General features: G+C 44.0%; 2 protein-coding genes across 6 annotated transcripts in view; one reads left to right on the forward strand and one right to left on the reverse strand.

The window, feature by feature from the left end:
- LOC115114129 (parafibromin-like) overlaps positions 1-27249 on the forward strand; it is a 64847-nt gene that overhangs the window by 10684 nt on the left and 26914 nt on the right. Inside the window, exon 11 of the mRNA XM_029642132.2 lies at positions 5396-5460. Coding sequence (XP_029497992.1) covers positions 5396-5460 — 65 coding nt within the window. The remainder of the gene's footprint in view (positions 1-5395; positions 5461-27249) is intronic.
- Positions 21505-27249, reverse strand: part of LOC115114130 (beta-1,3-galactosyltransferase 2-like) — a 33344-nt gene continuing 27599 nt past the window's right edge. For 2 of the 5 annotated variants that reach the window (XM_029642133.2, XM_029642137.2), the window contains exon 2: positions 21505-23329. In XM_029642133.2, coding sequence (XP_029497993.1) covers positions 21850-23109 — 1260 coding nt within the window. In that variant the 5' untranslated portion in view covers positions 23110-23329 and the 3' untranslated portion in view covers positions 21505-21849. The other 3 variants (XM_029642134.2, XM_029642136.2, XM_029642135.1) reach the window with 3 other exon arrangements.

A 27249-nucleotide genomic window follows, 5' to 3' on the forward strand; every position in this document is an offset into this window, starting at 1 on the left:
GAAAGTTTGATTTTTATACACTGCTCAAAAAAATAAAGGGAACACTTAAACAACACAATGTAACTCTAAGTCAATCACACTTCTGTGAAATCAAACTGTCCACTTAGGAAGCAACACTGATTGACAATAAATGTCACATGCTGTTGTGCAAATGGAATAGACAACAGGTGGAAATTATAGGCAATTAGCAAGACACTCCCAATAAAGGAGTGGTTGTGCAGGTGGTGACCACAGACCACTTCTCAGTTCCTATGCTTCCTGGCTCATGTTTTGGTCACTTTTGAATGCTGGCGGTGCTTTCACTCTAGTGGTAGCATGAGACGGAGTCTACAACCCACACAAGTGGCTCAGGTAGTGCAGCTCATCCAGGATGGCACATCAATGCGAGCTAAGGTTTGCTGTGTCTGTCAGCATAGTGTCCAGAGCATGGAGGCGCTACCAGGAGACAGACCAGTACATCAGGAGACGTGTAGGAGGGCAACAACCCAGCAGCAGGACCGCTACCTCCGCCTTTGTGCAAGGAGGAGCAGGAGGAGCACTGCCAGAGCCCTGCAAAATGACCTCCAGCAGGCCACAAATGTGCATGTGTCTGTTTCTGACCGTTTGAGCAGACTCCATGAGGGTGGTATGATGGCCCGACGTCCACAGGTGGGGGTTGTGCTTACAGCCCAACACCGTGCAGGACGTTTGTCATTTGCCAGAGAACACCAAGATTGGCAAATTCGCCACTGGCGCCCTGTGCTCTTCACAGATGAAAGCAGGTTCACACTGAGCACATGTGACAGTCTGGAGACGCCGTGGAGAACGTTCTGCTGCCTGCAACATCCTCCAGCATGGCCGGTTTGGCGGTGGGTCAGTCATGGTATGGGGTGGCATTTCTTTGGGGGGCCGCATGTGCTCGCCAGAGGTAGCCTGACTGCCATTAGGTAGCGAGATGAGATCCTCAGACCCCTTGTGAGACCATATGCTGGTACGGTTGGCCCTGGGTTCCTCCTAATGCAAGACAATGCTAGACCTCATGTGGCTGGAGTGTGTCAGCTGTTCCTGCAAGAGGACGGCATTGATGCTATGGACTGGCCCGCCCGTTCCCCAGACCTGAATCCAATTGAGCACATCTGGGACATCATGTCTTGCTCCATCCACCAACGCCATGTTGCACCACAGACTGTCCAGGAGTTTGCGGATGCTTTAGTCCAGGTCTGGGAGGAGATCCCTCAGGAGACCATTCGCCACCTCATCAGGAGCATGCCCAGGCGTTGTAGGGAGGTCATACAGGCACGTGGAGGCCACACACACTACTGAGCCTCATTTTGACTTGTTTTAAGGACATTACATCAAAGTTGGGTCAGCCTGTAGTGTGGTTTTCCACTTTAATTTTGAGTGTGACTCCAAATCCAGACCTCCATGGGTTGATAAATTTGATTTCCATTGATCATTTTTGTGATTTTGTTGTCAGCACATTCAACTATGTAAAGAAAAAAGTATTTAATAAGAATATTTCATTCATTCAGATCTAGGATGTGTTATTTTAGTGTTCCCTTTATTTTTTTGAGCAGTGTAGTAATTTATTTGAATCTGGCGCTCTGCAGTTTCCCTGGCTTTTGGCCAGGTGGGACGCTAGCCACACATCTCAGAGAGGTTATATATATTTCTGTGGTAAACCTGTGCAAACATTAAACAAACAAGGGTATATAAGTAAAATATTTAAAGAATTACATTTTTTGTTTGGGGGCTTTTTCCTGCCAAATATAAGTGGTCTTTTTTTTAACATAACACTTGTCGTTATGAATTCAAGTTGTAAACTTTTTTTAAACAAACTTTTTCAAGCATTAACGAGACAGTCTATGTTTCTCGGTTCAACATGTAACAATTCACTACCTCTTCACAAGTTCCGTACCAGGAACATCAGCCTATTGACAGTTTCTGGCTTCAGTTGCCCTTTGGCATGTGATCACATTGCCCCCAGTGAAACATACTCTCTGAAGGCAAACTTGTGGCAGGGATGCTGAAGTATTTCTTTGCCAGACAGCTCACTTGGGAAAGTTGGATGTGTGAACTTGCCACCACTCTAAAGGATCAGCCTGACTGTCTGCTGCCATCATCAGAGTGTAGCTGTCCAGCTCTTGCTCGATGACCTCTCTCTGTGATCTTAAGGCAGGTACACTTCTGGTTTTCTTAAAGAAGCTCCCAAGGCCCTTCTTGGACACTGATTGTGGCGAAGTGGGAGCTTCTTTCTCTCTCACTCTGGTCCTCTTGAACATTGGGTCCAGAAAGGTAGCCATGGTGAGCAGCTCATCTGTTTCCGGGTCGGTGTATTTGTAATTGAGGACTTGAACAAATGGAGGACTGGCTTCAGACACACTCATGTATGTCTCTCCTGACAGGGAATCTGTGAAATCCTGGAGGGGTTTAAGTGCTGCTGTGATAGATTCAAAGACCTCAGTGTCTTTCCAGGAGAGTGCAAGGTGCAGTGTATATAAAAAAACAAATAGTTGTTTGCTGCCTGGACTCTTTCCATCTGCAGTCGAGATCCCCCACCTTGTCGGGTTCCCTGATGAGCTTGGGGTGGGGCAGGCTCAGTTTATCCTGTGTACTTTCGGCCTTCTGCTTCTTCCAACTATAGGAAAATGGGTTGACCACTTTCTTGCACACCCCTGTGGTTAGTTTTGGACACTCAATGAAAAGGTGAAAAATAATTACATATGAATCGGAATTATTCAATAGAAATAACATTCCATCTGATGGATTTACAGCATGGACACTGGACATGTTTACAAATGTCATCCATCTATAGATTTACTTACATCTGTTGTGATTAAGAGAGCTATGTTGCTTTATGAAATGCGATCATTTATTGAGTAGGCTATTTATTATTGAAAGAGGATAGATTCATATTTTGAAACCATAGGCTAATGTATCAATTAAAAATAAAATCAAAGTAATCCATGTAATGTTTGGATATTGCGCACATTTACAAATATTATAGATTTGCATCCAATTTGTAAGTCGCTCTGGATAAGAGCGTCTGCTAAATGACTTAAATGTAAATGTAATGTATATATTCGGCTTAATGTATTGAAGAATCAGGCAGTGTAGTCAGCTATAACTTTAAACATGAGATAAGGAATGCAATGGGTATTCTGCATTTTAAGTTTTGTAAGTTACGTTATCTTTCCACCTAGCTCTGTTTTGGAAGTTGAAACTTAACAGTAGCAATGTGTAGCCTGTGTCCGAAACACCCTACCTAGTCTTGTCCATTGCGTTGACCATGTTCGATCCGCTGTCTGTAGTCATACATACTTAATGCGACTCTTTCAAGCCCCCGGGATTTTAGAATATTTTGCAAAAACTTCAATATTACTTCTACATAATTATTCAGACCCTTTACTCAGTACTTTGATGCACAGTTGGCAGCGATTACAGCCTCAAGTCTTCTTGGGTATGATGCTACAAGCTTGGCACACCTGTATTTGGGAAGTTTCTCCCATTCTTCTCTGCAGATCCTCTCAAGCTCTGTCCGGTTGGATGGGGAGCATACCTGCACAGCTATTTTCAGGTCTCTCCGGAGATGTTCGATCGGGTTCAAGTCTGGACTCTGGTTGGGCCACTCAAGGATATTCAGAGACTTGTCCCGAAGCCACTCCTGTGTTATCTTGGCTGTGTGCTTAGGGTTGTTGTCCTGTTGAAGTTGAACCTTCACCTTAGTCTGAGGTCCTGAGCAGGTTTTCATCCAGCATCTCTCTGTACTTTGCTCTGTTCATCTTTCTCTCGTTCCTGACTAGTCTCCCCAGTGCCTGCTGCTAAAAAACATCCCCACAGCAGGATGCTGCCAATCCCATGCTTCATCGTAGGGTTGGTATTGGCCAGGTGATGAGCGGTGCCTGGTTTCCTCCAGTGCTGCAGAGATGGTTTTCCTCTTGGAAGGTTCTCCCATCTCCACAGAGAACCTCCACAGGTCACCTCCCTGACCAAGGCCCCTTTTCCCCCGATTGCTCAGTTTGGCCGGTCGGCCAGCTCTAGGAAGAGTCTTGGTGGTTCCAAACTTTTTCCTTTTTAGAATGATTGAGGCCACTGTGTTCTTGGGGACCTTCAATGCCGCAGACATTTTTTGATTCCCTTTCCCAGATCTGTGCCTCGACACAATCCTGTGCTCTGACATACACTGTCAACTGTGGGACCTTGTATAGACAGGTGTGTGCCTTTCCAAATCATGTCCAATCAGTTGAATTTAAAGTATTTATAAATAAATACATTTTATAAATAAGTATATTTCGTGTTCGCTTTGTCAATATTTTGTGTGTAGATTGTCGAGGGGGGTAAAAATAATAATCAATTTTAGATTAAGGCTGTAAAAGTGAAGGTTTTTGAATACTTTCCGAATGCACTGTATACCCCAACTTTTGTATCACAACTAAAAGTTGGATAAATTAATTTAAACTAGGCATATAGGAGTACCTTTTTCTTTATCTGCTCAACACAGAATGGCCGCATGTGCGCACTCCCTCAAATCGTTTATTTTATTCAGCTATGTTCAATTGTAATCTTTATAATATAGATAATATAAAATAATGCTGTGGAATGTCTAAGCAAATCTTGTCTGCTAAATGAACTAGTGTAGCCCACAGCCATATGGCATAGCCAGATCAGGACCTAACATAAGGACAACTAAATTAACTAGTGTAGCCCACAGCCATATGGCATAGCCAGATCAAGGCCTAACATAAGGACAACTAAATGAACTAAGCAAATCTTGTCTGCTAAATGAACTAGTGATCAAGGCCCTAAATGAACAGCCATATGGCATAGCCAGATCAGGACCTAACATAAGGACAACTAAATGAACTAGGACAACTAAATGAACATAGTGTAGCCCACAGCCATATGGCATAGCCAGATCAAGGCCTAACATAAGGACAACTAAATGAACTATATGGCATAGCCAGATCAGCTAACAGCCATATGGCATAGCCAGATAGCCAGATCAAGGCCTAACATAAGGACAACTAAATGAACTAGTGTAGCCCACAGCCATATGGCATAGCCAGATCAAGGCCTAACATAAGGACATCTCAAAGTATTCTCTTCTGAAATAGACTACATTTTCTTAACATGTTTCTTTTAGACCTGTCTAAAATGAATAATTGATTTATTGTGGATGGTGTAGGCTTTATTACATGGATTTATTAGACCTTTTAGAATGTAGATGTTCCAAAGGTTTGCATCAGTGGCTTGTAGGCTATGCGTGGAAGCCAGGAGATGCTAAATGTGTTAGTCAATAAAATGGCCATTAATTAACAATCAACTGGCTGACACAATGTCGTGACCGCCGCAGCCCTACCCTAAGCCACCTGAAAAGTAACGTGCATTACTGATTGATTGACTTGTGTCCTTTTAGAAACGGAGGGATTCAAGATTGACACCATGGGCACCTACCACGGCATGACTCTGAAATCTGTAACGGTAAGTCCATCTTCTTTTGGGGCGTCTACCAGAATGCTAACAAAATTGGCACAAGTACTAGCAAAGTCACATAGCCACCATTAGCGAAATGCAAATGTAATTGCAACGAATGGCAAATCGAGCTCAAAGCTATACAAGCATTATTAGTAGCTACCGAATGTCGTTTTTGGTGAGAGAAATTGTGCAAATGAACAAAGTTGTTGTGCATGCTTTTCTGAGTGAAGAGCAGCAGGTGTACACGGAGCAGAGGGGATGTGGGAGAAACTCTAGTAGTAGGACTTCTCAAATACAGCAGAAAGCCATTGTAAGATATCTGATGGCAAACATTTAGTAGTGAATTGCATACAAGTATAACTTCATCACCTCAAGTGCGCTGCACAACAGACTTGCCGATAGATATAGAACGCTATGGATTCACCACCTCCCACTTTCTCCTGTTATGCTATTTACAAACTTGACTGGCTCAACTGTTCTGGGGAACTAAAGTAAGCGTTATCCTCTAATGCATTTTACAAGTTAACTGCAGGTATTAACTTAAAGTATCTACAAATATTAACATTTATGGAAAACTACTATTAGTTTTGACAGTATTGAAAAAAAAAACATTTTGTGGTCTTTTCCAAATACCCCGGTATACAGTATACCACCCAAGCCTAACCTCCATTGACTATTAAGTAGCAGTCTACCTGTTGACTTTTGGTCATATCCTTCTCAATTAAAGATGCAATATCTAACTAACTTTTTGGGTGACCTGACCAAATTCACATAGAAATTTGAGTTATAGATCTGTCATTCTCATTGAAAGTAAGTCCAGAAGCAGTATATTTGTTCTAAGTGCGCCATTTCAATGCTTCCGGTTTTAAAGTCTTGGTTTTGTACACCAGTTTCAAACAGCTGAAACTACAAATTTGGGGTTATTGAAAAGATATTTCAGTGGTCTAGATGGTACAATGATTCTCTGCACCAGGGGTATTCAACTCTTACTCTACGAGGTCTGGATGCTGCTTGGATTCTGTTCTACCTGATTTTGAAAACAAGCAGTGGAACTGGCTTCGCGGTCCAGAGTTGAGTTTGAGGGCTCTGACAAAACATCTCAAAGATGATCAATGGAAACAGGATGCACCTGAGCTCAATTTCAAGTCTCATAGCAAAGGGTCTGAATACTTACGTGAATAAGGGATTTTTGTTTGCAAATAAATGTGCAAAACATTTAACCTGTTTTCGCTTTGTGACTGGGGTATTGTGTAGACTGAGGATTATTTATTTTAAAATCCATTTTTATAAGGCTACAACGTAATAAAATGTGGAAAAAGTCAGTGGGTCTGGATACTTTCCGAAGGCACTATTTCCATATCTTCCATTGATTGGATCATCTCAACTTGCTTTGTCACGAAACGGAGGCTCTATGATTATAGTGCCGTGTTGATGATTTGTGATTAGCCAATAACAACAAGCTACATGCGCCAATCTGCGTAGGCTATTCTTGTTGAGCAGTGGCGCCATACTGTTAACGTTTTATCCACAACTTTCGGTCCATCGTTGTTGTAATCTACTCTGAAGCCAAAATATTCCCAAACTAAGGATTTTAACGATCATGGAGGATCCTCCAATTCTGGTTTATCGACCACCCCCATCGTACAGAACTCCAGAGATTTTTGGGCTGACAATTATTTTTATTTTCGATGTATTCTTCCGCAGGCGGGTCAGAGGTTGCTGTACTGACTGTTTCGGTGCTAATACGTGTACCGTTACACCTCTAGACCATTGTGACCATGTCTATGCAACTTTTAAAAGATTATGTCCTTGATGACCTTGTTCATGTAAAAATCACTACCCTGGCTGTTTTAAAGCCAAACTATTTATTATGGTGAACCTGAATCGAAGTAAATTCTGAATGTTTGAAAACTCCAAGCAGCAGTTGGATGTGGGTTGTCCTCTCTGTTAAAACGCCATTCTCTACATTTGGTAACAATGACCCAGCAAATTACATTGTTTGTCACTTATAAAGCCTATGATTTGACAGTGTGAAAGCCACTTTTACAAGCATTTGAATGTTGAACGTGCTGTGCAGATGCACAAATAGCCTATTAGAACAGGGATAAGGACCATCTCTCGTTGACATGAGCAACTGTCTTAAACTGTACACTTATCAAATAGTTGTACGCAGTTACATGCATAAATGTTTGATAGGCTACTGAACTGAAGGAGAGGACTCGTCAATTCAGCCACAACAGATAAGGTATTTTTTGAATATTTTTGGAAAACATTTAGTAAACCGGCAATTCATAACGTTTTGGATCGGTTTTCAAATGCTCCCATGCACTAGTATCTTATGCATCGGTCCAAGGTTAAAATGTATATCTGTGAATCATTAAATCCCAAATAGCTGGAGAGAATGTAATTTGCTTAATTTACACTGAACAAGAATATAAATGCAACAGTGTTGGTTTCATGAGCTGAAGAAAAAAGAAATCCCCAAAATGTTCCATATATATGCACAAAGCTTTCTCTTGTATTTTGTGCACATCTGTTTATCCCTATTAGTGAGCATTTCTCCTTTGGCAAGGTAATCATCCACCTGACAGGTGTGGCATATTAAGCTGGTGATTAAACAGCATGGTCATTGCACAGGTGCACCTTGTGCTTGCTTCAATAGAAGGCCTCTCTAAAATGTGCTGTTTTGTCACACAATGCCACCGATGTCTCAAGTTCAGGGTGCATGCAATTGGCATGCTGACTGCAGGAATGTCCACCAGAGTTGTTGCCAGAGAATTTAATATCTACCATAAGGCACCTTGTCTCAAGTTGTTTTAGAGAATTTGGCAGTATGTCCAACCGGCCTCACAACAGTAGACCACGTGTAACCACGCCAGCCCAGGACCTCCACATCTGTCTTCTACACCTGCGGGATCGTCTGAGACCAGCCAACCAGAGAACTGATGAAACTGGGTTTGCACAACCAAAGAGTTTCTGCACAAACTGTCAAACCTTCTCAGGGAAGCTCATCTGCATGCTTGTCGTCCTCACCAGGGTCTTGACCTGACTGCAGTTCGGCATCATAACCGACTTCAGTGGGCAAATGCTCTTCATAGATGAATCCCGGTTTCAAATGTACTGGGCAAATATCCAGCAACTTCGCTCAGCCATTGAAGAGTGGGACAACATTCCAACTCTATGCAAAGGAGATGTCATGCTGCATTAGGCAAATGGTGGTCTCACCAGATACTGACTGGTTCTCTGATCCATGCTCCTAGCTTTTCTTTTTTAAGGCATCTGTGACCAACAGATGCATATCTGTATTCCCAGTCATGTGAAATCCATTGATTAGGGCCTAAATTAATTTGTTTGACTGATTTTTCTTATGAACTGTAACTCAGTAAAATCTTTGAATTTGTTATATTTTTGTTCAATATATAAAACATTTGGGGTATTGAAAATCCTACCGAAAAAGCATATCTTCACATTGATCGTATTCTTATTATCAACGTTATATTTTGTTTGAACTATTACATACCTTGGACAATAACAGATTCAAACCAGTTGGAAGTCCAGTTTCTACTCTACTGTTGTAATAGGGAGTTCATGTTCCTCTGATCGGTTTCTGTGACTAATTTATTACCCAAAGCTTGAGGTATATTGTTGTGCTCTGGCCAGCTCATTGACGTGTTCTGTTAGCTCGCTGCACCTCCAGGTCTTTGGGGCCTGTGATCTGTGTCCAGAGGCTGCCCAGTCTATAATGAGATTGGGCTCCAGGTACTGATTGTAGGGAACCACCGAGTACAGGGAATGAGTCATGACTCGGCGACGTCTCTGCAAATGGGCAAACCTGGGAAGGTCAAGCTGCCTTTTGTCTTCCTCATCCACACACACTGCAGTGGTCTCATTTTAGTGTATCATCATTCTGAAATTTTAATGCTGATTCTACTTTGCCATTGCTGCTGTTTTAGTTCATCTTCAAGCTTAATTTTCATCAACGCTTCTGAAGACGGTTAATTCACAAAGCCGAATACAATTTACTCTGAGTTACTCTGAAGCAATTCTTTGGTGGGGTCTTATGCGTAGGAAGAACTCATGATGAATGTACATATCTCCTTCGTGACGGAATTATGCTGAACTTTTTTTTTCGATCAAGGCTGAACTTCATGGTCACTATTTTGAGTGCATTCTATTACATTGTGTTTTCAGTTATTTGTTATGGTATGCGCAATATAGTTGCAGCTTTATCAATTAATAGTTACATGATTTGTTGTGTGTTAGTGTTCTGTTTCTTCACTATTCTACAGTACCAGTCAAAAGTTTGGACACCTACTCATTCCAGGGTTTTTCTTTATTTGTACTATGTTCTACATCATCAAAACTATGAAATAACAAATGGAATCATGTAGTAACCAAAAATGTGTTACACAAATCAAAATATATTTGATATTCTTCAAAGTAGCCACCCTTTGCCTTTATGACCGCTTTGCACACTCTTCACATTCTCTCAACCAGCTTCATGAGGTAGTCACCTGGAATGCATTTCAATTAAAAGTTCACTTGTGTTTTCTTTCCTTAATGCATTTTGAGCCAATCGGTTGTTGTGACAAGGTAGGGGTGGTATACAGAAGATCACCCTATTTGGTAAAATACCAAGTCCATATTATGGCAAGAACAGCTCAAATAAGCAAAGATCTTGAGAAAGTCAATCTCAATCAAGTTTCTACAAGTGCAGTCGCAAAAAACATCCAGCGCTATGATGAAACTCGCCCTCATGAAGACTGCCACAAGAAAGGAAGACCCAGAGTTACCTCTGCTGCAGAGGATAAGTTAATTAGTTACCAGCCTATGTGCAGCCCAAATAAATGCTTGAGTTAAAGTAACAGACATAAACTGTTCAGAGGAGACTGCGTGAATCAGGCCTTCATGGTCAAATTACAGCAAAGAAACCACTAAAGGACACCAATAATAAGAGACTTGCATGGACCAAGACACACGAGCAATGGACATTAGACCGGTGGAAATCTGTCCTTTGGTCTGATGAGCCCAAATTTGAGATTTTTTTTTTGTTCCAACTGCCATGTCGTTGTGAGACTCAGAGTAGGTGAACGGATTATCTCTGCGTGTGTGGTGGTGCTTTGCTGATGAGACAGAGTTATTTAGAATTTAAGGCACTCTTAACCAGCATGGCTACCACAGCATTATGCAGTGATACGCCATCCCACCTGGTTTGTGCTTAGTGGGACTATCATTTGTTTTTCAACAGGACAATGACCCAACACACCTCCAGGCTGTGTAAAGGATATTTTACCAAGAAGGAGAGTGATGGAGTGCTACATCAGATGACCTGGCCTCCACAATCACCCAACCTCAACCCAATTTAGATTAGTTGGATGAGTTGGAATTGCAGAGTGATGGAAAAACAGCCAACAAGTGATCTGCATATGTGGGAACTCATTCAAGACTGTTGGAAAAGCATTCCAGGTGTAGCTGGTTGAGAGAATGCCAAGTGTGCAAATCTGTCAAGGCAAAGGGTGGCTGCTTTGAAGAATATAAAATATATTTGGATTTGTCGAACACTATTTTATTTTTGGTTACTACATGATTCCATGTGTTTCATAGTTTTGATGTCTTCACTATTGTTCTGCAATGTAAAAAATACATGAGAACCCTTCAATAAGTAGGTGTGTCTGAACTTTTGACTGGCACTGTACATGGTAAGCTAGAAACAGATTTAACACCAATGTTGGTTAAACCCTTGAACTGACTACCATAGTACTGTAGACACCTTTTTCATAAGGATTATTCAATGTATTTAGTTTGGATCTCTCTGCCTAGCTGATTGTCAGGGGTGGGTGGAGTGCTTTCAATATAAACAAGATGTATTGATTTATCAATCATTGGGCTGAACCCTGACCAAGGAGGATTCATTATTTTCATCTCTGGAAATGGCAGAAAAATGTATGACCTTATTAAATGTATTTTACCACTTGTGGTTTGTAGTGTACCACCCATATCGTTTTCCACTTTCACCCACATTCTCTCTTGCAGTTGTCCTGCCCTTCAGAATTCATGTAGATCAACTGTTACTTGTGAAATGATTCGATGTTCCTTTTGATACTGTACACTTTTTACTTTTACTTTTTCCACATTTTGTTAGACTTTTTTAAAAATGGATTAAATTGTTTTCAATTTCCAAACAATATCCCATAATGACAAAGCAAAAACCATTTTAATATACTTTGCTCTGTTCATCTTTCCCTTGATCCTGACTAGTCTCCCAGTCCCTGCTGCTGGAAAAGCATCCACACAGCATGATGCTGCCACCATGCTTTACCGTAGGATGGGTGTCAGGTTTCCTCCAGAAGTGTCGCTTGGCATTCAGTCTAAAGAGTCAAATCTTGGGTTCATCAAACCAGATAATATTGTTTCTCTTTTGGCAAACTCCAGAGGGCTGTCATGTGGCTTCCATCTGGCCACTCTACTTTACTTTAAAGGCCTGATTTGGTTGAGTGGTGCTGCAGAGATATTGTCCTTCTGGAACTTTCTCCCATCTCCAGAGGAACTCCAGGATTTCTGGCAGAGAAGGGCCTTGGTCAGGGAGGTGACCAAGAACCCAATGGTGTTCTTGGTCACCTCCCTGACCAAGGCTCTTCTCCCTCGATTTGCTCAGTTTGGAAGAGTTTTGGTTGTTCCAAACTTCTTCCATGTAAGAATAATAGAGGCCACTATCTTCTTGGAGACCTTCAATGCTGTATAAATGCTTTGGTAACCTTTCCCAGATCTGTACCTCGACATAATCCTGTCTCGGAGCTCTAAGGACAGTTCCTTCGACCTCATGGCTTGGTTTTACCTCTGACATCAAATGTTATTTGTCACATGCACCTAATACAACAGGTGTAGACCTTACAGTGAAATGCTTACTTGCAGGCCATTAATGAACAATGCATTTAACAAAAGACCCCCACAAAAGTAAGATAAGTATAACAAATAATTAAAGAACAGCTGTAAATAACAATAGCGGGGCTATATACAGGTGTTACCTGTACAGTCCATGTTCGGGGGCACCGGTGTCGAGGTAATATGTACATGTAGTTATAGTTATTAAAGTGACTATGCATAGATAACAGAGTAGCAGCAGTGTAGAAGAGGGGGGTGGGGGCAATGCAAATAGTCTGGGTAGCCATTTGATTAGATGTTCAGGAGTCTAATTGCTTGAGTGTAGATGCTTTTTAGAAGCCCCTTGGACCTAGACTTGGGGCTCCGGTACCGCTTCCTGTGCGGTAGCAGAGAGAACAGTATGACACAGGTGGCTGGAGTGTTTGATCATTTTTAGGTTCTTCCTCTGACACAGCCTGGTATAGGGGTCCTGGATGGCAGGAAGCTTGGCCCCGGTGATTTACTGGGCCTTACGCACTATCCTCTGTGTAGTGCCTTGCCGGTCGCAGGCTGAGCAGTTCCCATACCATGCAGTGAAGCAACCCGTCAGGATGCTCTCAATGGTGTTGCTGTAAAACCTTTTGAGGATCTGAGGACCCATGGCAAATATTTTCTTGATGGGGAAGGGGTTTGGTCGTGCTCTCTTCATGACTGCCTTGGTGTGCTTGGACCATGTTAGTTTGTTGATGTGGACGCCAAGGAACTTGAAGCTCTCAACCTGCTCCACTACAGCCTCGTTGTTGAAAATGGGTGTGTGCTCTGTCCTCCTTTTCCTGTAGTCCACAATCCTCACCCCAAGAGTAAAAATGAACAGTTTAGGTTTCCATAGCCGCAGGCAGAACAGTTGAAACTGGAACAGCGGCAAGGCCAGGTGGACTGGGGACCGCAAGGAGTCATCATGCCAGGTAGTCCTGACGCATGGTCCTAGGGCTCAGGTCCTCCGAGAGAGAGAATTAGAGAGAGCATACTTAAATTCACACAGGACACCGGATACGACTCCCATTCGGAGTCAGTGTCACTGTGAAAGAAAATGTTCAGTTAGAATAGTTTCACATGAGTCCTGTATCAACTGGTATAATACACAGATATCTAGACTTAGATTTAGCTTTCCCTGACTTGGTCGCCATAATATTGATATAATCTGAATCTGCGCGTTTACCAAACAATGCAGTGCGTAATGTGCGTAGCTCCTTCCGGTATGAAACTTCAATAGCGAATGACTCACTTTACGCTGAAGCTTACTACATGGGTTGGTCTTGCAACACATAAACATGGCGTATTGCCGTTTAGCTCAGCTCATTGGCTATCTACCCAGCTAGATTTCAAGACGATCAGTGGTCATTGGGTTAAAAGTCAATCAACGAAACAGCGGGCAAATCATTGGTGCACAATGTCATGACTTGTTGTCTTCAAATCGGTTTCTTTCAGTCAATACGTCCCGCGAAATGGCCCATTGATTGTGTTACAAACAAACCAGTTGATTGCAGTGAAACCAAACATGACTGGAAAAGTCACATTCTCTGTGGGTTATTTACCTGGAATGTGTCGTCGAAAATGGAATGAGACGGAATTCACGACACAAGCGGTTCACAAAATGTTTCGTGTTAGGCTATAAAAACAGATTTTTATCAAACAAAAGATCATTAATTGTGTAACAATGAGCATTGGAATTGCAAACAGACGAAGATCGTCAAAGGTAAACGATTTATTTTAATGCATTTTGTGATTTATGTTACGCCTGTGCTGGTTAAATTTATTTTATTTTATGGGGCTCTATGCTCAGATAATCCCATCGTATTCTTTCGCAGTAAATCCTTTTTTAAATCTGACAACGCAGTTGGATTAGCAAGATTCTAGGCTTTCGATACATGTGAGACACTTGTATTTTCATGAACGTTTAATGACTATTTAAGTAGCGATCCATGCGCAGAGAGATTAAAGTAATGATGGACTGTTTCACTTTGCTTTTTTGAGCTATTTTACCAAATAGGGCAATTTTTTTGTATACCACCCCTACCTTGTCACAACACAACTGATTGGCTCAAACGCATTTGAAGGAATACAATTCCACAAATGATTACATTTACATTTAAGTCATTTAGCAGACACTCTTATCCAGAGCGACTTACAAATTGGTGCATTCACCTTATGACATCCAGTGGAACAGCCACTTTACAATAGTGCATCTAAATCTTTTAAGGGGGGTGAGAAGGATTACTTTATCCTATCCTAGGTGTTCCAAAGAGGTGGGGTTTCAGGTGTCTCCGGAAGGTGGTGATTGACTCCGCTGTCCTGGCGTCGTGAGGGAGTTTGTTCCACCATTGGGGGGCCAGAGCAGCGAACAGTTTTGACTGGGCTGAGCGGGAACTGTACTTCCTCAGTGGTAGGGAGGCGAGCAGGCCAGAGGTGGATGAACGCAGTGCCCTTGTTTGGGTGTAGGGCCTGATCAGAGCCTGGAGGTACTGAGGTGCCGTTCCCCTCACAGCTCCGTAGGCAAGCACCATGGTCTTGTAGCGGATGCGAGCTTCAACTGGAAGCCAGTGGAGAGAGCGGAGGAGCGGGGTGACGTGAGAGAACTTGGGAAGGTTGAACACCAGACGGGCTGCGGCGTTCTGGATGAGTTGTAGGGGTTTAATGGCACAGGCAGGGAGCCCAGCCAACAGCGAGTTGCAGTAATCCAGACGGGAGATGACGAGTGCCTGGATTAGGACCTGCGCCGCTTCCTGTGTGAGGCAGGGTCGTACTCTGCGGATGTTGTAGAGCATGAACCTACAGGAACGGGCCACCGCCTTGATGTTAGTTGAGAACGACAGGGTGTTGTCCAGGATCACGCCAAGGTTCTTAGCGCTCTGGGAGGACACAGTGGAGTTGTCAACCGTGATGGCGAGATCATGGAACGGCAGTCCTTCCCCGGGAGGAAGAGCAGCTCCGTCTTGCCGAGGTTCAGCTTGAGGTGGTGATCCGTCATCCACACTGATATGTCTGCCAGACATGCAGAGATGCGATTCGCCACCTGGTCATCAGAAGGGGGAAAGGAGAAGATTAATTGTGTGTCGTCTGCATAGCAATGATAGGAGAGACCATGTGAGGTTATGACAGAGCCAAGTGACTTGGTGTATAGCGAGAATAGGAGAGGGCCTAGAACAGAGCCCTGGGGGACACCAGTGGTGAGAGCACGTGGTGTGGAGACGGATTCTCGCCACGCCACCTGGTAGGAGCGACCTGTCAGGTAGGACGCAATCCAAGCGTGGGCCGCGCCGGAGATGCCCAACTCGGAGAGGGTGGAGAGGAGGATCTGATGGTTCACAGTATCGAAGGCAGCCGATGGGTCTAGAAGGATGAGAGCAGAGGAGAGAGAGTTAGCTTTAGCAGTGCGGAGCGCCTCCGTGATACAGAGAAGAGCAGTCTCAGTTGAATGACTAGTCTTGAAACCTGACTGATTTGGATCAAGAAGGTCATTCTGAGAGAGATAGCGGGAGAGCTGGCCAAGGACGGCACGTTCGAGAGTTTTGGAGAGAAAAGAAAGAAGGGATACTGGTCTGTAGTTGTTGACATCGGAGGGATCGAGTGTAGGTTTTTTCAGAAGGGGTGCAACTCTCGCTCTCTTGAAGACTGAAGGGACGTAGCCAGCGGTCAGGGATGAGTTGATGAGCGAGGTGAGGTAAGGGAGAAGGTCTCCGGAAATGGTCTGGAGAAGAGAGGAGGGAATAGGGTCAAGCGGGCAGGTTGTTGGGCGGCCGGCCGTCACAAGACGCGAGATTTCATCTGGGAGAGAGGGGAGAAAGAGGTCAGAGCACAGGGTAGGGCAGTGTGAGCAGAACCAGCGGTGTCGTTTGACTTAGCAAACGAGGATCGGATGTCGTCGACCTTCTTTTCAAAATGGTTGTGAAGTCATCTGCAGAGAGGGAGGAGGGGGGGAGGAGGATTCAGGAGGGAGGAAAAGGTGGCAAAGAGCTTCCTAGGGTTAGAGGCAGATGCTTGGAATTTAGAGTGGTAGAAAGTGGCTTTAGCAGCAGAGACAGAAGAGGAAAATGTAGAGAGGAGGGAGTGAAAGGATGCCAGGTCCGCAGGGAGGCGAGTTTTCCTCCATTTCCGCTCGGCTGCCCGGAGCCCTGTTCTGTGAGCTCGCAATGAGTCGTCGAGCCACGGAGCGGGAGGGGAGGACCGAGCCGGCCTGGAGGATAGGGGACATAGAGAGTCAAAGGATGCAGAAAGGGAGGAGAGGAGGGTTGAGGAGGCAGAATCAGGAGATAGGTTGGAGAAGGTTTGAGCAGAGGGAAGAGATGATAGGATGGAAGAGGAGAGAGTAGCGGGGGAGAGAGAGCGAAGGTTGGGACGGCGCGATACCATCCGAGTAGGGGCAGTGTGGGAAGTGTTGGATGAGAGCGAGAGGGAAAAGGATACAAGGTAGTGGTCGGAGACTTGGAGGGGAGTTTCAATGAGGTTAGTGGAAGAACAGCATCTAGTAAAGATGAGGTCGAGCGTATTGCCTGCCTTGTGAGTAGGGGGGGAAGGTGAGAGGGAGAGGTCAAAAGAGGAGAGGAGTGGAAAGGAGGCAGAGAGGAATGAGTCAAAGGTAGACGTGGGGAGGTTAAAGTCGCCCAGAACTGTGAGAGGTGCCCGTCCTCAGGAAAGGAGCTTATCAAGGCATCAAGCTCATTGATGAACTCTCCGAGGGAACCTGGAGGGCGATAAATGATAAGGATGTTAAGCTTGAAAGGGCTGGTAACTGTGACAGCATGGAATTCAAAGGAGGCGATAGACAGATGGGTAAGGGGAGAAAGAGAGAATGACCACTTGGGAGAGATGAGGATCCCGGTGCCACCACCCCGCTGACCAGAAGCTCTCGGGGTGTGCGAGAACACGTGGGCGGACGAAGAGAGAGCAGTAGGAGTAGCAGTGTTATCTGTGGTGATCCATGTTTCTGTCAGTGCCAAGAAGTCGAGGGACTGGAGGGAGGCATAGGCTGAGATGAACTCTGCCTTGTTGGCCGCAGATCGGCAGTTCCAGAGGCTACCGGAGACCTGGAACTCCACGTGGGTCGTGCGCGCTGGGACCACCAGATTAGGGTGGCCGCGGCCACGCGGTGTGGAGCGTTTGTATGGTCTGTGCAGAGAGGAGAGAACAGGGATAGACAGACACATAGTTGACAGGCTACAGAAGAGGCTACGCTAATGCAAAGGAGATTGGAATGACAAGTGGACTACACGTCTCGAATGTTCAGAAAGTTGAGCTTACGTAGCAAGAATCTTATTGACTAAAATGATTAAAATGATACAGTACTGCTGAAGTAGGCTAGCTGGCAGTGGCTGCGTTGTTGACTTTGTAGGCTAGCTGGCAGTGGCTGCGTTGTTGATTCGGGGGCTAGCTGGCTAGCTAGCAGTGTTGATTACGTTACGTTGCGTTAAAAGAACGACAATAGCTGGCTAGCTAACCTAGAAAATCGCTCTAGACTACACAATTATCTTTGATACAGAGACGGCTATGTAGCTAGCTATGTAGCTAGCTACGATCAACAAATCAAACCGTTGTACTGTAATGAAATGAAAATGTGATACTACCTGTGGAGCGAGGCGGAATGAATGCGACCGGGTTGTTGAGTTCTATTCGGTAGACGTTGGCTAGCTGTTGGCTAGCTAGCAGTGTCTCCTACGTTAAGGACGACAAATAGCTGGCTAGCTAACCTCGGTAAATTAAGATAATCACTCTAAAACTACACACTCTAAACTACACAATTATCTTGGATACGAAGACAGCAAAGACAACTATGTAGCTAGCTAACACTACACTAATCAAGTCGTTCAGTTGAGGGTAATAGTTTCTACAGTGCTGCTATTCGGTAGCCGGTGGACGTTAGCTAGCTGGCTAGCTGCTGGGCAGATAGCAGTGTAGACTACGTTAGGACGACGAAATACGATAAGTACGCAATTATCTTTGATACAAAGACGGCTATGTAGCTAGCTAAGAAGAAATTGCTAAGATTAGACAAATCAAACCGTTGTACTATAATGAAATGTAATGAAAAGTTATACTACCTGCAGACCGAAGTGCGGATGCGACTGCTCGCTCCAACCCTATTGAAATGATCTTTTAACAAGGCACACCTGTTAGTTGAAATGCTTTCCAGGTGACTGCCTCTTGAAGCTTGTTTAGAGAATGCCAAAAGTGTGCAAAGCGGTCATAAAGGCAAAGGGTGGCTACTTTGAAGAATCTCAAATATATTTTGATTTGTGTTACACTTTTTTGGTTACATGATTCCATATGTGTTATTTCATAGTTTTGATGTCTTCACTATTATAATGCAATGTAGAAAATAGTACAAATAAAGAAACCCCTTGAATGAGTAGGTGTCCAATCTTGACGTGTGTGTGTGTGAAAGAAAAGCACCTTTTTTTTGGTTCATTAAAATAACATCAAATTGATCAGAAATACAGTTTAGACTTTGTAAATGACTTGTAGCTGGAAACGGTTCTTTTGTGGAATATCTGCATAGGTATACAGAGGCCCGTTATCAGCAACCATCGCTCCTGTGTTCCAATGGCACGTTGTTAGCTAATCTATGTGTATCATTTTAAAAGGCTAATGGCCAGAAACTGGAAGTTACATTAAATAGTACCCGCAAAACACCAGTCTCAACGTCAACAGTGAAGAGGCGACTCCGGGATGCTTACCTTTTATGCAGAGTTCCTCTGTCCAATGTCTGTGTTCTTTTGCCAGATCTTCAGTTTCTTGGCAATTTCTTGCATGGAATAGCCTTCATTTCTCAGAACAAGAATAGACTGACAAGTTTCAGAAGGAAGTGCTTTGTTTCTGGCCATTTTGAGCCTGTAATCGAACCCACAAATGCTGATGCGCCAGATACTCAACTAGTCTAAAGAAGGCCAGCTTTATTGCTTCTTTAATCAGAACAACAGATTTTTAGCTGTGCTAACATAACCCTTTTGCAATTTTCTAATGATCAATTAGCCTTTGAAAATTATAAACTTGGATTAGCTAACATAACGTGCCATTGGAACACAGGAGTGATGGTGGCTGATAATGGTCCTCTGTACGCCTATGTGATCTACTGTTTCCAGCTACAATAGTAATTTACAAGATAATCAAATTGTATTTCTGATCAATTTGGTGTTATTTTAATGAACAAAAATTGTGCTTCTGAGTGACTCCAAACTTGAACGGTAGTGTATGTACATGAGAACAAAACATACAAACGCGACATGCAACAATTTGTAATATTTGACTTTACAGTTAAGGAAATCGGTCAATTTAAATGAATTCATTAGGCCATAATCTATGGATTTCACAGGACTAGGCAGGGGTGCTTTTACACCTGCATTGTTTGCTGTTTGGGGCTGGGGTGCTGCTATATAAATAAATTTGATTTGATTTGATTTGAGCATAGGCCCACCCCACATGGGAGCCAGGCCCAGCCAATCAGAATGAGTTTTTCCCACAAGGGCTTTATTGCAGACAGAAATACTCAAAATGAGAAGCTTTTTGTGCATATGGAAAATTCCTAGTATTTTTATTTATTTCAGCTCACGAACAATACGTGGCGTTTTTTATATTTTGTTCAGTGTACTTTCATAAATGTCTTTCAACTGGTACCAGGGGACGTTCAGATGAGTGAGGCCTATGGGCGTCTTAGAGCAAAACAACCGACATGTTCGTGTCAGTGAGGGTCATCTTTGCACAGAGGGCAGTCCCTCCAGGATTCTGCGTTTCTGTGATTCATTGCAAAATCAACGCATATGATGCAGTAGTTCGCAATTTTGACCAATTCCCACACTTTTTGCGCATAAAAGGTTCCAATCAAAAGCGGGTTTGTAATTTTTTACCAATTACTGCACTGTTACCGTGGAAAATGGCCCAATCCAACCACATGTCAACAGTTTTTTTTTTTTTTTCCCCTCTCTCCTCCCTGGCCTGTCAGCATATTCGCGTGCCAAGATGGGTGATTGTTGATGGCTGACGGGCAGTATAATGAACAGAAATCAATCTCATTTGCCAACAAAAATAACAGCTAACGACCGCGCGAAACAATTTCCAAATGTTTTTGGAAACTAGAGAATGTCGACGATCAAGTCACTTCGCATCAGCAGAGCATATGAGAATGTCAGAACAGTTCCCACAGCAGCGGCAGATCACCATTACTGAAGTGGTAGCAGGGAAGACTGTGGCAAGCGCTGAAAGAATCAAGTTGAGTGGCGTTTTACTCAAACTTTTACTCCGCTAACCTTGGCTTTAGTGGGAGGGTCAGTACTCTCTCCGCAGTCTGTCTATGGAGAGTGCTGCTCAAAGCACTGAGTGCAATTTGTCAGCATTGCTGTTTTAAACTAAAACGTAATACTTATCATGAAAGCACGATCTTTCTGGATTTTTTAAATAAATGGAATAGTAAATATCAACCACAATTCTCTATTTTTAAGTTCTCTTCATTTCCCTTTTACAACCCTTTCAGAAAAAGTCTTGAAAATTCTTGCTTGTGATAACTTATTAGAAAGAAATACTGATCCTCAAATTGAAAGAGATTGATCAGCTTTGAATCTGTTAAGAGATGCATCCTGTGTTGATGGCAAGCCAGATGGAGAGGTGTGAATGGATTATGACAGATGTTAAAAGGAAAATAACCAAAATTGAGCACTTTAGATGTTCTAATTGTTTTTCTATTATGCATTCTGCTTAGTCGTCCTCAAACTGAGCACATGACTTTTATTGCTTTATATGAAATTAATATGAAATGTATAGCAGAGTTTCAGAAAAGTTAATGCTTTTTTTTGGCTGTAGAAATCAGAAATGTTGCTAAATCTTGGAGGGATACGGGTCATATTAGTGTGTAGCTCATACTGTTCGGATGCTGCATACAGAAGTTGGCAGATCATCTGTACCAACTTATGATGAATCCCAAGTTGTGGTGGTCGTAGAGCAAAATGGAGAACACTCTTGTTTGCGTGAGTCATCTTTCCATAGAGGGGTTATAAAAGTTTGTAGTCAAACTGTTTGGATGATTTTGTGAGACCGATTTTTGGATGTCTCATTGTCTGACAAACTGCTCTAGTCCAACTTTCACCACAGATGCGGAAGTGTGACGTGTGGATCCATTGGAGAAAAAAAAAAAACATCTCTAGCTGAAACTTACAGATCTTTTTTTAATATGATTATTCGATTCAACCTTAGGGGGTTAAAAGGAAAAGTATTTAAACTCAAGTTGAACAAAATGGATACTAGACGGTGACAGTCCACCAATAGTCTTAAGATATATCCTCATAATAAACAGCACCCACATTTCACATAAGTGATGTCTTTCTCTGTACCCCAATGCATATATTCTTTCAATCAATGAATGTATTAAACTGTAGTTTTAAAAAAAATGGTCTTCAAGCATTAGTTTGTCCAAAAACATGCTTGACTCTGTCATCTCTTGCCCAGTGACTCCTGCACAGGCAATGACCTAACATCACACTCAACCCTCTGTCACCAAATAGGCTGTACACCCTGCAGTTTCCTCTGGTGAAACCTGCCCACCTTGTCTTTGGACGTGTTGATGCAGGCGTTGTGCTTGTTGCTCTGCAGGTGGTGCCAGTACTTGAGCAGTTCGTTGGGGTGAAACTGGTGGGAGGTTATGAGGTGGCTATACTTGCAGCTGGAGTAGGACACCCGCCAGTGGTTGAACAGGAACTCATTAGGCGGCGGCGTGGGTTCGATCCGCAGCTTGGCCAGGCAGATGCCCACGTAAACGTCCTCCAGATGCAGCCTGCGGATACCCAGGGAGGCCCTGTAGATCTTTCCAGCCAGGTCCCCTGAGAACACATAACCCGTTCCTGAGCAGAAAGTAGGGTACACCTCGCTGGGGTACAGCTCGGGGGGCATGTACCACTTGCTATTCTTGTTCCTGTTGGGTGCATAGCCCCTCATCAGGTAGCCCGTAATATAGTCCCGTTTGGGGTGCATCTCTGGCTGGAGAAGCTTGTGCACGAGATACTCTGTGTTGACAAACATGTCACTGTCTGTCTTCATGACATAGTTGGTGCCCGGGCAGTGCGTGGACACCCAGTGCATGCCCATCAGGGTTTTTATAGTCAGGTTGTTGTAAGTGTCCATGTAATCCTGCTGGATGATGTCATGGTGCCTCCGGCTCTCGGCCTCCAGGCTGCTCTGCTGCAGGCGGCCTACCCTGCCCTCCTTTACGCCTAACAGGAAGAGCCTAACAAAGCTTAGGCCCGGGACCATGCTCTCGTTCCCCCAGGTCTGCCGAATGGTCTCCCTGGCTTCCACCTGATTTCCCTCCGTGGCTATCAGCAGCACAAGGAATGGCTCTGGGTTGCCCTCCCGGCACTTGTCGGGCTCATTGATGATGTAAGGGTATGGCTCTGAGGTCAGCAAGCCCCTTAGCCCGACTTCCCCACTCAAGCTAGCATTAGCCGCCACTGAGTTCTCCAGTCCCGTAATCCCCTGTGGAAAGGAGGAGTCCTGAGGGGAACTGAGGTTGGCATTTCTTTCCGGAGGCGAAGGGGGAACCAGTGCGTCCCTCCATAGAGTCTGTGATGAGCTGTGATTCCCTTTTTCTTTGGTAGAGTGTAGTCCTCTTTCGGTGTAAGCCACTAGGTGCTCCATCTGCCATGTTGGCCCCCTGAGGCCCGGCAGCCAGTCTTGATGGCCCAGGATGATCAGGAGCGAGAGGAGAGACAGTAGGCCAGCGACATGCGTGTAGCAGTGGCGCCTCCTCCACTGCATGGTGTCTGTGTACCACCTCACGTGGGCAGCCGTAACGCACTCGGTCAAGTCAGGCGTATGCTGTGTGCGATATCATTGATGAACCAAGTAATTAGTCGGGAGGTGGTGCATGTATTGAACCGTAACATTCAAGTCACTTTGAATTGTTGGTCAGTTGTCAAACCTGTCCATATGTTTCAACCAGGTTCATGCGGTCTTCAGCAGAGGCCAACGTTTTTATCTAGGAGAAAAACAACAGTGATAATGTTAGCACAAGTTAAAACCATCAAACGCTTTGTCTAGGGTGACAGTGATTGTAGTGGTGTGATAACATACAGTGCATTGGGAAAGTATTCAGACACGTTGACACTTTCCACATTTTGTTACGTTAAAGCCTTGTTCTAAAATGGATTGATGAGGGGGGAAACTATTTAATCTACACTACCCCACAATGACAAAGCAAAAACAGTTTTTTGTGAATGTAAATACAAAAAAAAACTACATTTAAAATAGCATTCAGACCCTTTACTCAGTAATTTGTTGAAGCACCTTTTGGCATCGATTACAGCCTTGAGTCTTCTTGGGTATGACACTGCAAGTTTGGCTTGGTCAGGCTCCGGAGACGGGCACATCGCGCACCGCTCACGAGCATACTACTCGCCAATGTCCAGTCCCTTGACTACAAGGTTGATGAAATCCGAGCAAGGGTAGCATTCCAGAGAGACATAAGAGACTAACGTTCTTTGCTTCAAGGAAACATGGCTCACTCGAGACACACTAGCGGAGTCTGTACAGCCACCTGGTTTCTTCATGCATCTCGCCGACAGAAAGGAGCATCTTTCTGGTAAGAAGAGGGACGGGGTTGTATGCCTTATGATTAACGAGACATGGTGTGATCATAACAACATACAGGAACTCAAGTCCTTTTGTTAACCTGATTTTAGGATTCCTCACAATCAAATGTCGAGCGCATTATCTACCAAGAGAATCCTCTTCGATTATAATCACAGCCACATATATTCCACCCCCCCCCAAGCAGGCACATCGATGGCCCTAAAACTTTATTTGACTATGTAAACTGGAAACCACATCCTGAGGCTGCATTCATTGTAGCTGGGGATTTTAACAGGGCTAATCTGAAAACAAGACTCCCTAAATTCTATCAGCATATCGATTGTGCTACGAGGGCTGGTAAAACCCTGGATCATTGTTATTCTAACTTCCGCAATGCATATAAGGCCCTCCCCCGCCCTCCTTTTGGAAAAGCTGACTACGACTCCATTTTGTTGCTCCCTGCCTATAGACCGAGACTAAAACAGGAACTTCCCGCGCTCAGGTCTGTTCAACGCTGGTCCGACCAATCTGATTCCACGCTTCAAGACTGCTTCGATCACGTGGATTGGGGTATGTTCCGCATTGCGTCAAACAACATTGATGAATACGCTGATTCGGTGAGCGAGTTTATTAGCAAGTGCATCGGCGATGTCGTACCCACAGCAACTATTAAAACATTCCCAAACCAGAAACCGTGGATTGATGGCAGCATTTGCACGAAACTGAAAGCGCGAACCACTGCTTTTAACCAGGACAAGGTGACCGGAAACATGACCGAATACAAACAGTGTAGCTATTCCCTCCGTAAGGCAATCAAACAAGCTAAGCATCCGTGTAGAGACAAAGTAGAGTCGCAATTCAACGGCTCAGACACGAGGTATGTGGCAGGGTCTCAGTCAATCACAGATTACAAAAAGAAAACCAGCCCTGTCACGGACCAGGATGTCTTGCTCCCAGACAGACTAAACTTCTTTGCTCGCTTTGAGGACAATACAGTGCCACTGACACGGCCCGCTACCAAAACCTGCGGACTCCTTCACTGCAGCCGATGTGAGTAAAACATTTAAACGTGTTAATGTTGTAAATGACTATTGAAGCTAGAAACAGCGGATTTTGTTTTAATGGAATATCTACATAGGCCCATTATCAGCCACCATCACTCCTGTATTCCAATGGCACGTTATGTTAGCTAATCCAAGTTTATAATTTTAAAAGGCTAATTGATCATTAGAAAGCCCTTTTTGCAATTATGTTAGCACAGCTGAAAACTGTTCTGATTAAAGAAGCAAGAAAACTGTCCACCTTTAGACTAGTTGAGTATCTGGAGCATCAGCATTTGTGGGTTCGATTACATGCTCAAAATGGCCAGAAACAAAGTACTTTCTTCTGAACCTTGTCAGTCTATTCTTGTTCTGAGAAATGAAGGCTATTCCATGCAAGAAATTGCCAAGAAACTGAAGATCTCGTACAACGCTGTGTACTACTCCCTTCACAGAACAGCGCAAACTGGCCCTAACCAGAATAGGAGTGGGAGGCCCCGGTGCACAACTGAGCAAGAGGACAAGTACAATAGTGTCTAGTTTGAGAAACAGACGCCTCACAAGTCCTCAACTGGCAGCTTCATTAAATAGTACCCGCAAAACACCAGTCTCGACGTCAACAATGAAGAGCCGACTCTGGGATGCTGGCCTTCTAGGCAGAGTTGCAAAGAAACAGCTATATCTCAGGCTGGCCAATAAGAAGAAAAGATTAAGATAGGCAAAAGAACAGACACTGGACAGAGGAACTCTGCTTAGAAGGCCAGCGTCCCGTTATAAAATAGTTAGTGGCACCCTTCTCTTTTAGCGCCTCTCTCCCTAATATTGACACCCACTTTCGACTGGTACTGTGTTACAATTTACATTAAAAAAAGGACTACTAATGTTGCTTTGCATGTGAGTCATACAAGTCTAACTGGAGCCAGTTACTTTTGAGAGAAAATAAACCAAATTACTCTTAATGACATGCCACAGGATCTATTATTATACTTGTATTTACATGTGTATCAGTTTTTTAAACCCTCACTTTTAGATGTGTTATGAAGAGGAAACCAACATCCTGTTAGTGACTTCATAGCAAATCTTCTCTCTTAAATTGAGGGCTATTTGTGCCTTTCCTTGTAAGGAACCACCCTTGTGCATGATTACGGTTACTATCTAATATATGGGTGGACTAAATAAGTTAACTATGAAGATCAATGTCCTCAATCGCTCCTTTAGACAATTGGAGGAATTGATACTTGGATAAAGGTGTAAGCAAGAAGTGGGCACATTTGGCACAGCAACCCAACGGAACTGAAAAAGTATGTTTAATTTAAATTGCTGTGAAAGCACTGCACTGTTTTCACATTTTCGGGCAACTAGTCCCCTAGAGTGGTGTGGGTTCTCTCACATTCGACTGGATTACATGCCGCTCTCTTAAAATACCCCCCCCAGACAAAGGGTTGTTTGTGAGAGCGCACAAAAGGTGCTAAAAAGCCAAATCCCTCATGTAGGCATCCTCTGGAATGCAAAGAAACATTAAACACACACACACACCCCCCAATGTGTTCTCAGGTTCTAAACAAAAACGAGCTCTCTAAGCTATATATTCCTTCCTAGCAGCCAGCACCTGTGCATCAGTGTGTACATGGCAGCTTTTACTACCAATACGCTCTTGTAAGAGCATGTGTGTGTTTTTGAGCTGTAATTGAGCACGCCGGACCAGAAGACATACCTGTTCCCCCAGTTCAAGTCGTTTCAGGCTTGCTCCCCTCATCTCTCATCTACTAGGGCACAACAACCTGCCCATGACTCTGCCCAGTGCTGCTGCCAGCTTCAATGGTTTTATCTATTTCTTCCTGTCCACCACACACCTTGGCTCACCTCTCAGCTCCATCTCACGGTTACCGTTTTATCGCTGCTTTTCTCTCTGTGTGGGATGGCCCAATAACGGTGCGACTGCTTCTATGGATCCCGCTTTGGCCGGTGTCGTTCCTTCTCTGCCATGTTTTTCAATGCCTTTTGCTGCGAACGCACCCACACGCGCAGAGCGATCCCTCATTTGGTTTTAAATATGACTCATTGTCAAATTCACTCGGGCACACTGGCTCTTGGTGCCTGTGTGTGTGTAGAGCACCCGAGCTACATTCTCTTCATCCACGGTGCTCTCTGTGTCGCTTATGTCTCTTCTGCCCCCACACGCTTCCCCTCTATCAACCTCCCTCGCTCCCTATCTCTCTTGCTGTGCTATCGCTCTGTCGCATCTGCTCTAGCTGGTGGGGGCTACTGAGGGGGGCAGGGCTGTTTT

This window comes from Oncorhynchus nerka, linkage group LG9b (assembly GCF_034236695.1).
Source record: "Oncorhynchus nerka isolate Pitt River linkage group LG9b, Oner_Uvic_2.0, whole genome shotgun sequence".
Lineage (NCBI taxonomy): Eukaryota > Metazoa > Chordata > Actinopteri > Salmoniformes > Salmonidae > Oncorhynchus > Oncorhynchus nerka.